The sequence below is a fragment of the Vombatus ursinus genome, unplaced genomic scaffold (assembly GCF_900497805.2).
Source record: "Vombatus ursinus unplaced genomic scaffold, bare-nosed wombat genome assembly UNPS02014798.1, whole genome shotgun sequence".
In the NCBI taxonomy this organism is placed as follows: Eukaryota; Metazoa; Chordata; class Mammalia; order Diprotodontia; family Vombatidae; genus Vombatus; species Vombatus ursinus.
This window is the reverse complement of record NW_020954576.1, coordinates 53,920,922-53,931,977: the sequence shown is the minus strand read 5'-3', so window position 1 is coordinate 53,931,977 and position 11,056 is coordinate 53,920,922. Positions and strand designations below refer to the sequence as shown.

The following is an 11,056-nucleotide window of genomic DNA, read 5'->3' as shown; positions in this document are numbered from 1 at the left end:
TGGACAAGTTCTGGGGGAAGGGAACTGCCTGACAGGGAGTCAGTCCTCTTGCTTCTCTCATGGAGCCACAAGTGAGGTCTGGGTTCGGGGGGTGGGCAGTAGTGGCTGATTCCCTGGGTATAGCCACAAAGGAAAGCTACTGCCTCATCTTACTGACCTAGACCTATGAGAGGGAGGTGGACAGAACTGCAGCGTTTAGGGTGGAGACCTTAAATGCCATCTAATCCAACTTTCTCATTTGGTAGATAAGAAACTCCGGCACAGAGAAGCTAAATGCCTTGCCTAAGATCACATAGTTAGAACTAAACTCCAATCTCCTAGGTCTGGTATTTTTTATACCCTATTAGTTGGTGTCCATCACCAAGGAAGATCACCTCCCCAGCACTTCCAGCTCCTTGTAAAGTTTTGTCCATATTTCCCTTTTACCCCCAATTAGGCACAGCTCCAAAGCCCAATAAACAGAGGGTGGAGGTCCTTGGACCTCTCTCCTCCTGATACCAGAGTTGGTGTGTGGGTGAGGAGATGCCAACTGAAAGGAAGGATGACGTAGCAGTGAGGATGGGGCCCAGGGATAAAAGGGGTCAGGAAGTGCTCGAGATGGGCTGCTGGCCACACTGCCTTTTAGGGAGGGGCCCTTTAGTTACAGCCCCCATCTTCTACAAAGGATAGGTACTTGTGTTAACCTTCCCTCCTCCCCAAGCTCCCAGCTCTCAAGAAATCAGGATTCAAATCCCACCAGGATGACTGGGTGTGAATAAAAGTTGCTTCCTGCCTCCCTCCACCTCAAACAATCTCAAGTAGTTTTGAGAGCTCAGACTGAAAGCCAAGAATTCTAGCTAAGTTGTTCTGTCTATAGATTTTAGAGACTCTTAGGTGTTCCACCTCACTACTCAAGGGAGTTTTAAATTCCACTCTGGCTCTGAGGAAGGTGACTTTTCCAAGAGATGAAGTCTCACTATGACACTGAATGCTGACTTCCCTCCCCTGCCTGCTACCCTGGTCACATGTCTTCAATTCCCTTTTGATCTCTTTTCTGTCCAGGAAGGGTTGTTACAAAGTACTTTGAGCTCTTCAAGGAAAAGTAATTATGAAAGCCTCCCTTGGTTTTTAAGCAATAAAGTACATCTAGTTCAGACTGATTCAACATTAGAAATGTTTCCCTGCACCAGGAAACCTATTCTAATGTCTAATCAGAATTCTTCCTTCTATAAGGATGCCTCTCATTATGCCCTCTGTGAAGATGGAAAATAGCAGATTATTCCCTCCTCTTTCAGACCTAGAGACCATGATAATTCTTCCCTCAGCCCCTATTGAGACCCCAAACCTGCTCTTCTTCTCTCCCTTTCCATTGGACTAACCTCACTTCTTGTCATTCTCCTCTAACCATTTCCCCACCTTCTGGGAAGCCCAAGCAACATCTGATGTCCTCCTTTCCTAGTTAATTGAAGAACCAAGATTACAACTGCCAAAACCAAACCCATTCTCCACACCCCTCTGACCTGGCCATTCCGAGGGAGTCCAAGCTGCAAATCCCGGAAAAGGGAGGTGAGCTGGTGGAAAGCTATTCCATTCCTGGCCTCCCGTTGCCTCCATGTCCTTTTCATCCTGCCTGGGTTTCAGAATTGAGAGACTCTCTGGTTGCTGGGTGAGTGAAAGGTTAAACCGGTTGGGCAGGGGAGAGGGAGAGCAGAATCTAAACTGGGAAACTCCGTGGCGGGAACAATGCGGGTTTTTGTTGGGCTTCCCTCCCGCCTGGGAGGTTGTTCTCGGACCACGGCATTCCTGGGTTGGACAGAATCAAGCCGGAGTGGCTTCTCCCCACTTTGCTGCTACAGCAAAAACCAGCTTCTCTGTCACTCTTTTACCCTAGGCTGAAAATAACAGCATGCTAACCCAGGGGGCTTCAGCACTTTTCACTGGGCCCTGGCTCAGAGCAATGAGGCATTACAAATGAATCACAACTCAAGAAGATCAAGCCTTGGACAAGGGGATCTAGAAACAGTTGGGGAAATGGGGAAAGAGCTACCATCCTTTTAACTTTTCACTAAGCAGGCAACCAGTTAAAATTAAATCCCATCTAAGAGAACAAAGCTCAGCATCTGGGGTAATGAGGCTAGCTGATATCTGGACCATCACAGCCCTTACTCACTCCTCTGGCTAAGAAGGGGGGGGGGGGGGCGGGCTAATGATAAAGAAGGAAAAACAGGAACAAGTGATATGAGAAAACAACATGGAAGAAAGTAAAGCCTGAGGGAGGGTTCTGGAGAGGAGAAATCTCTCTGGGGTGAGGATTCACAGCTCCAGGCGCTAAGCAACTCAGCTTGGCTAGCAGCATGGTTTTCAGGGCCTGGGGCTGCAATGGTAGCTGAGGTCACCAAGCCGGGGGAAGGAAAGACACACAATTGAGGTGGAGTTTGTTTTTATTAGAAAACCCATTTCAGTAAGCGCTTCCCTGCCCCCAAACCAGGAGGCCTCCAAGAGACTTGTGGTTCTGATTTCCTCTTTCCAGAGGTGGTCAGGCAGCCTCTGAAGTTCCCCCTTCTGAAGCCCTGAGAAAGTCCTCAATGCCAGCTTTGCACGAAGCAGCCCCAAAGTGAGAAGGCAGCCACTTGGGCTCAAGGTCAATGCTGGGGTATTTCTGTTTATATAAAAACCCAATGGATGGCTTCAAAACTGCACCAGAGAGGCTCTCTTGGGCCTCTAGGCCTGTTCCTTTGCTCTGTGTGAGAGCACGGCCATGGAGAAAGGTGGTGAAGGACTAAGGGAAAAGATTGCATTTTGAGACATCCTTTGGAGTCTGGAAAGCACCTGGATTTCTTGGGAGGGGAGGGTGCACATTCAGTTCTTCTTGGTCTTGGGAGTATCATATTTTCTCTTGCTTGAGTACCACAGGAGCAGGGGAATACCAATGGAAGGAAGGGTCATCACACCGAATGCTGCCCAGTCCAGCTGTAGAAGAAAACAGAAATCTTAGAGCCTGAATTAAGAGAAGATGCATCTAACAGGAATAGAGCAGACTAATCCAACTATCAAACCAAGCTTGGGCTTTTTAGAAAGCTTCTCAGGCTATTCCAGGTGGGGCATCAGGTTGGTCCTCTCTGGAGGACATCTTGTTCTTTGTATCTGTTAGACTGCATCTAATACAGCCTCAGTTAGTGGAGAAATCATGGCTCTTCCGAAAAACTTCTGAAGAAATGATGCTGCCACTACCTCCTGATCCCTTAGGTCCAGTGTCACAGCTCAAATTGGAGATTTCCTGATTTTCAACTTCCTCCGCAATAAAAACCTTTCCCATAGTTAGTCAATCATCAAGCATTTATTAAATGCCTACTATGTGCTAGCAATATACTATGTGCTACGGATACAAAGAAATGCAAAAAACAATCTTTGCCATCAAGGAGCTTGCATGAAATCCTCCTAGCCCTTCCCTCTGTGGTCTCCATCATATCAGTTTTCTTCCTTTTAGAGCTTTTGAACACAGCTACCACTCTCTGTAAGTTTTTTAGTCTTTCTGCCTCAATGCTTCTAGAACCTATGATTTGCCAAGTGTGGGTATGAAAAATGCAGGCTGAAAACCCTGCACACGTTAATAAATATTCTTCCCATGTTTTTATGGCCAAAAATATACCACCCTCTGGCCAGCGTTCTAGTAACAAAGCCTTGTCCTCAGACAACAGACCCTGTCTAGTTATGCCTCTGCAATTTACTAGCCTCCTGAAACCTGCTAGAAACTATGATATACTGGCATAGGCTTGGAGAACTCAAGAGTCACTTCCACACTACAATGAGGCCTTGAAGAACTCTAGGGAAGGGGATATCACTCCCCACTCTCCATAAAGTATTGAATCTCATATGGGATCCAGGATTCTAAAACCACAGACTGTCCAATGATGAGGAATAAAAGGGCAGTTTTTCGTTCTTGGGGTTAAATTCCTATTTTTGAAATTTCCAAGCACGATAAAGTCTATGACAGTCTTGTTGGTTATATTACATCAAGACCAATCAATGAGTAGACGAAGCAAGAATCAAACCAAGAGAGGAATTCTGATAAGGAGTCTTGGGAACTACAGTATGGAGGAACCCATTGCCAAGGTTGGATGTTTTCTCATGCCAGGGTAAGGACAGAGTATGGAAAGAGTCATTGTGAAACTTACGAAATGGGGAGAAAATCTCCTATCAAATTCTCGCTGTGCCAGGATTCCTCCCTGTCCGGGGGCACTGGTGAAGCCAACCTGAAAACATGAAGCGAGAAGACATCATAGCACACCTTGGAACACACATTTTCTAACAACCTAATTTCTGGCACTGGGTACCATCTCCCACAGGTACGGACTATATCAAAGGGATGTTACTGGCAGGGGACTAGGGCCAGAGATCTGGGAGAGAAACATACGGTGAAGAACATGAGGTAGGCTTGGAAAGGGGCTGGATTACTTCTCCTGGGAGGAAAAATGATAATGAATTGGAAGTCAGTTCTAGGGTTCCAATTCCAGCTCTGCTGCTGCCCTTTAAGTTCTGTATAACATTGTCAAAAAAAAAAAAAAAGGGCTGAGCAGACCTTCTTAGAGCCATATCAATCTACTTTGAGATTGTGAAAAGGATTAGAGCAAACTTATTGCCAGTGGCGTGAAGCTGTGTGACCTTAGGCAGGTTAATTTCTGTGGGCCTCAGCTTCCTCATCTGACAAGTGGTGATAATAACCCCCATACTACTTGCCCCTGTCTCATAGGACTTTTAAATGGTTCAAATGAGAAAATAAATGTGAACTCACTTTGAAAATATAAGCCAATACACAAATATAAGCTGTTAAAGAAAGCATGGCCCAATTCACATTCCATTCTTCTGGAGAAAAGGCAAAGTTTGGAGCACACTGCAAACAACTTTGCTAAAGGGGCAGCACTTGAGACTTTATTTTGGCTCTGAAGACAAGTGTTAAGAGTCTAGTCAATTAACTCACTATCTGGAAGAACTGAAATATAAAACAAATTTGGAGACTGTACCAGAAAAAGTATTTCTGGGTTTTATCTAATTTTCTGGATGGCTCTAGGTAAATCTTTGCCCCACTCTGTACTCAGCAAGTCAGTCAAGATTCCATTTTTCAATTACGTCAGCTTGCTTTGAACATCAATCAATTATTAAGCATGTACTACATGCCCTTTAATATGATAGAGGGGTAGCTAGGTGGCGCAGTGGACAGAGTGCTAGCCCTGGAGTCAGGAGGACCTGAGTTCAAATCTGATCTCAGACCAGCCACTTAACACGTAGCTGTGTGACCCTGGGCAAGTCACTTAATCCCAACTGCCTTGCCAAAAAAAAAAAAAAATAGAAGAGAAATACCGAAAATGTACACTCTCTGCTCTCAAAGGAATTTGTGAAGAAACAGGAGATATGGCTGGAGAGCTAAGGTCACAGATGGACTATGAACGCCTTTGAATGCTAGGCAAATTTTAATTTGATGTAATAGGCAACAGTGAGTCATTGTACATTCTTAAGCAGGGAACTATCGGGATAAAATTGGGTGTTAGGCCAATTTATCAGTGAAGGGGAATAACTGGAAGGGAAAGGCAAATTAAAAAAGCAGGGGATTATTGACTAAGATGCTATTGCACTGATCCAGGTACCAGGCGATAAAGGTTTGAACTAAGGTGGTAGCAGGAGGAATCAAGAAGAATAACAGAGTTAGAAATGCTGGTACATTCTCCTTCTATGACTTTAGAATGTCCTCTTCTGAGCCTTCAGAATCTAAAACGTACTTTGAATCAAGGCTTCCAAACCCCTTTCATGTCACTTCTACTTTCCCTTAAAATTTATATGCTCTTGGCAATAGGAAGCAGAATAAAAATGTTTTAATGGACAGTTTACTAAAATGGGGCTGGGCCAAGGAAATTTTGGAGATCAGAGCCATATCTGTTCATCTTATTATGCATTCCCCAACCTCCCACTCCTCGAAAAAAGTCAAAACAACTTACCACCACTGGCCCTTCTTCCTGGGCAAGATATGTGATGGTTGCAGAGGTAAAGTTAAAATAGCCAGCCTTGAGGGGACGCAGGACCACAGTATGGGAAACATTGCTGGCACTGGTCCAAAAGTCAAGGAGATACACAGAATGGATTCTATAGCCCAAACTACAACAACTCTCTAGTTCATCCTCCTGCCTATTCACTGTTTATCACAAAGTATACCTGTAAGATTTCAGACTTCTAACAACTAATGAATGAATAAAAAAGTATTGTTCATTGTTCATAGGAGATGTCTGGTTCTCACAGTCAAATCCTAAAGGGTTCATGTATATGCAACATATGTTTGGAAATAAACTTACAGAAAAGGAACTATTTTAGGGTTGATATGCTATAAGGGAAGGGTATTCACTTATAATGTTATGACTTCATCTATGTACTCCCTCTTACTCTTACGGTCAGGGGAGAGAGGAGACATCCAAGTCAAATCCAAAATAATGAAGCATCAATCAGAATCAGATTAATAGACCTCAAAGGATAACTGACTTTCCCCACTCATTTTTAAGAGGATAGTATCTAAAACAATCCCAAACATCCCTATTCTAGTCATAAAACCATTACAAGAGTTTGTATGTAATTTGTATTGAGATCTTACATCTCAGACAACACAGCATTCTCCCTAATGTCTAATCTAAACTACCCTCACAGCAATTTCAATTCATCCCTTATCTTGTCCTATCCTTACTTAGTAAGGCTTAGGAGAATAGCTAGCTGTTAACTACTATAAAATGATGTAAAGTTGCATTACTCCCATTATTGCCATCTTTCTCCTTTCACCTATATTGCCTACACCAGCTTTGGAGTAAAATAAAATAAAATAAAAAATGCAGGATACGGAGCAATTCGGTCCCATTTGACATTAAGCATTCCTGAAACGATACCAAAGTCTTCTGGAGGAAAAGAATCATCAGATAATTCCACATCTAGGGCTGCACTAAAAAAGAGAAGAAAAGAAAGGATTAGGGAACAACAACAAAATTAAGACAACTGAAAAAACTTCAAAGCTGCCCCCCTTGAATTCAAAATCTTCTGTAGGGCAGACAAGATAATGTGGTTCAGGGACCAACACCATGCTAAAACTCCTAGCAGATTCTTAACCTTCTGTGTGTGTGATGGACCCCTTCTCAGAATCATGTTTTTAAATTCAAGAAATAAAATACACAGGAATGTACAAAGGAAACCAACTACATGTATTGAAAGTTACCAAATGTTTTTTAAAATAAAGTCGAAGACCCCAGGTTAAGAAACTCCTATTCTAGAAGAAGGAGGGCCTGGATTTCTTCTGATTTCCATTTTTCCTCTGTAAAGAATGTGTATGTGAAGGAGAAATATAACATATAAATAATATAAGAGATTCTATACAACTCCATAAAGTAAGAAGAGGCACCTCATCCTTAAAAGTGCATAAAGGGCAATGACCCTTAGAAGTCATTTGTTTGATTCAAACCTCTCATTTAACAAATGAGGGAAGAGATACAGGTGTAACCGTCCAAGGTCACACCACTAGTTAACAACAGCAAGAACCAGAGCCTAAGTAAGTATTCTAATCAAAAAGCATATAATTGCTTACACATGCAAGGAATTGTTCTGGTGGGGGGGGTGGGGGGAATGGATAAGGGGTGGTGGGAAGGAGATGATACAAAGAGAGGTAAAAACAGGCCCAGTTCTCAATAGGGGAAACAATATATAAATAACAACAACAACTATGTACAAAAAGATATATACATAATACTTTAAAGGTTGTCTCAGAGGAAAGGCACCCAACAGAAAGTAGGATTTGAAATGAATGAGATTTGAAGGAAGCTAGAGAAACTAAGAGGTAGAGGTGAGGAGGAAGAATCTTCCAGACACAAGAGGCAGACAGTAAGGCTGGATGATAAGGAATGGAAAGTATAAGAAGACTAGAAAGGTGCAAAGAAGCCAGATTACGAAGAACTTCAGATACCAAATAGGCAACGGGGAGCAACTGGATCTCAGAGTGTGAGTGTGTGTGAGTGAGAGAGCGAGTGAGCGCGTGCTCGCGCGCTCACGCGTACGTGTGTGTGTGTGTGTGTGTGTGTGTGTGTGTGTGTTGTGGGGGTGGGGAGATTAATAGAGTCAGATTGTATTAAAATCTGTAAGGAAAATCACTTCGGGAGCTAACTGGAAGACAGATTACAGGGGAGAGACACCTGAATTGGGGAGACCAATTAGATAATGCAACTGTCCAGGTACAAGATGATAAGGGCTTGACCCTGTGTAGTGGCTGTATGAATGTAGGAAAGGTGCTGTAAAGACAAAAATAACAGGACTTAGAAATGAACTGAATGTGTGGGGAGAGTGAGCAGTTGAGAATTACATTGAGGTTGCAAGACTAGCTGAATAATTACACCATGCTTCCTCATCCTGTCCTTTTAGAATTCTTAAAAATTGTAGATGGCTCTTAGGTTACTTTCTTCCAGTAGAGCAGGAACTAGTTTTCACTTTGTATCACTAGGGGTTAATACAATAACTTGCAGATAGCATACGTTTAATAAATGTTCATTAATCTGAACTGAATTCTACCCCTTGGAGTAAGATTCTCCTCAACTCCAACCCGGTGGAGTTGGAATGTGTTCTCTCATATACCTAGTGTTAGAGTCCTATACCACACCTTTAAGATACCATTTCTCTACATCTTCTCTTAACGTCTACTGTAACCAACTAGAGATGTGAAGATCCAGAAAGCTCTTCTGAGATCCAGTTTATTACCTTGAGCCGACATTGTAGATGTTGTATTGCAAGGTCAGGTCCTTTCCTTCCACAGCATATCTATTCAGCAGTGACTTAGAAGCCAGAAGCCTGGCCCCTTCTTCACTTTGCGAAGCAGAGAACAGACACAACACCGAAAACACCAACAGCCTCATCTTTGGAGTGAAACAGGACCATTAGCTACTTAGACTGAATTTAAGGATCAAGATGCAATCACTAGACCTCTAGAGCCAGAGTCACCCTCCTCAGCCTGTCTCCAAAAAAAGCTCTACAGCCATACATACCTCTTTGCACTCACCAATGCATTGACTCCAGAGCCAGAGGACGCATTCATATTTTATCTCTGATGTTTACTACCTGTGTGATCTTGGGCAAATTCTTAACCTCCCCAGGCCACAGACTGCTCATCGGTAAAAGGAAGGAGTTCCTCAGGGTACATGGACCCTGAGGTTCCTTCCATCTCTAAATCTATGATCCTAAGCCCCAGCACCTTCTACAGTAGGATTTCTAATGTACCACATCTGAGATACCTAGGGGATTACTTTATCAACTACACTTGATTATAACAATGAAAGTCAAGATTTCCCCCCAACCAACCACTGCTTTCCTAAATTCCTGAAATAGAAAAGACTGGAACAAGCTTTGTTCAACTGACCTTTTAATTGAGGGAGGGATGAAGGGTAGGCAGCCTGCAAGTGGCCAGAATGGAGGGCTCTCTGAGGTATGTGAATGCATTACAATCCAGTTTCTAGGGTATCTGACCTTAAGACTCTAAGAGTACCTGGGGTGAGTCCCCATTCTGGCATCTCCTACATCCTCATCTCACTAACTCAAGGGGCCGTTAGAAAGAACGCAACTTCAAACCTATGTAAATATCAGTGACACTACGTCAGGAGAGAAGCCTCAGCACCCTGATGCCTGTAGCAAGTGAAAGTATGGGAGGCCAAGGATAAGAATACCACAGGATAGGTAGTTAAGGACGAGTTACTCTCTACACTTTTTAGGGGTGTGGGAGAGGAGGACAGCTTTGGGATATATTCTGGATGTCTGAGAATTGCTGTTCCCATGAATGATTATTAAGGTTCCCATCACAAAGTACATCCCTAGGGATTAAGCCTTCCTGCTTCCATCTCTACAGCTGAGACCTCTCCCCGCCGCCCCCTCCCCGCCCTCCTTGGACCACTCCTCATATTCACGCAACTTTTTTCCCCCTCGACCCTCCTTGCGCCACCTTCACCTCCCCCAGAGTCCCCAGGCCACCCCCCTCCCGATGCCCAGAGCTCGTCCCAGCCGCCGACCCCTCGCAGTCGCCCTCTCGCCCTCTCACCGCGGCTCCACTGCCTTCGTGGCTCCAGGGGCTATCAGGTCGACGAGTCTCCTCCCCCTCCCCCAGCCCCAGCCCCGCGCGGGCCGCAGCAGCTGGGCTGGACCGAGGAAGGAGAAAGACGCACAGACGCCGCCCACCCCCACGCTTATCCCTAACCTACTCTATTCCGCCCGTCCCCTCCCGAGTGCCGGGTCTCACCGCGTGTAAACTAGACCCACTTCGGCGCCACCAGAACCGGAAGACAGAGTCAGCGCGGGGAGGAACGGAAAAAAACTTCCTCCGGAAGTCGTTCGGTTGAAGGAAGTCCTCCTACGCGATGTTTTGTGGGGATTGTAGTTCTACTGCCGGCCCCATCTTAGCCGAGGGCAACCTTCACCTTACAGGAAAAATCCTGTTTCGGGTGTGTCCGCCTCTGGACATATTCGTCCTCGACACCCTCTGCTGTCGTTCTTGCAGTTTGTTGTGGGTCACCAGCCTTGGAATCTGGGGAAATCTCCCCTTCTCTACCAATCAAAATGCTACTCGTCATGGTACAATGGAAAGAGCACTGACTTCAGAGTCAAAAGACTTGGGTTCAAATTAAGTCACACAAGTCACTTCCTGGCCTTCCGTTTTATTTTCCCCAAGACAGAACTAAAATATATGCACTGATTTGTCCATCCTTGAAGACAAATAAAAACCGCATCTTCTTTTGCTTCCTTTTCAGAGCCGCCTTAACATATGCCAGGTGCTCAGAAAACACTTATTTTGATTAGAGCCATGGTGTCGGGCATGTCTACTTCCTCTATTAATGAACCATAGAATTGCAGAAGTGGAAGGACCGCCACAGCATACATATGTACGTGCATACATATGTACGTACATACATACAAACATACATACTTGAGAAAGAATCCTCACCACAAGTGGTTATCCAGCCTTTGCTTGAAGATGTCTAAGGAGGGAGAGAGCATTCTGATTTTTGTGTAGCTATGTTAAATT

The 11,056-nt window shown here is 44.3% G+C and overlaps 1 protein-coding gene across 2 annotated transcripts; it reads right to left on the bottom strand.

The window, feature by feature from the left end:
* Positions 1 to 2,402: 2,402 nt before the first annotated feature.
* Positions 2,403 to 10,374, bottom strand: SSR2 (signal sequence receptor subunit 2). Of its 2 annotated transcripts, none has more exons than XM_027871669.1 (6): positions 10,274 to 10,374; positions 8,749 to 8,903; positions 6,854 to 6,952; positions 5,970 to 6,078; positions 4,155 to 4,232; positions 2,403 to 2,949 (listed from the first exon to the last, which is right to left on the bottom strand). In XM_027871669.1, exons 2-6 carry the CDS (start codon positions 8,901 to 8,903, stop codon positions 2,839 to 2,841), a joined length of 552 nt encoding a protein of 183 aa, XP_027727470.1. In that variant the 5' UTR covers positions 10,274 to 10,374; the 3' UTR covers positions 2,403 to 2,838. The 2 variants fall into 2 exon arrangements, with proteins under 2 accessions (XP_027727470.1, XP_027727471.1); XM_027871670.1 differs by lacking the exon at positions 10,274 to 10,374 and adding an exon at positions 10,076 to 10,167.
* Positions 10,375 to 11,056: the final 682 nt, after the last annotated feature.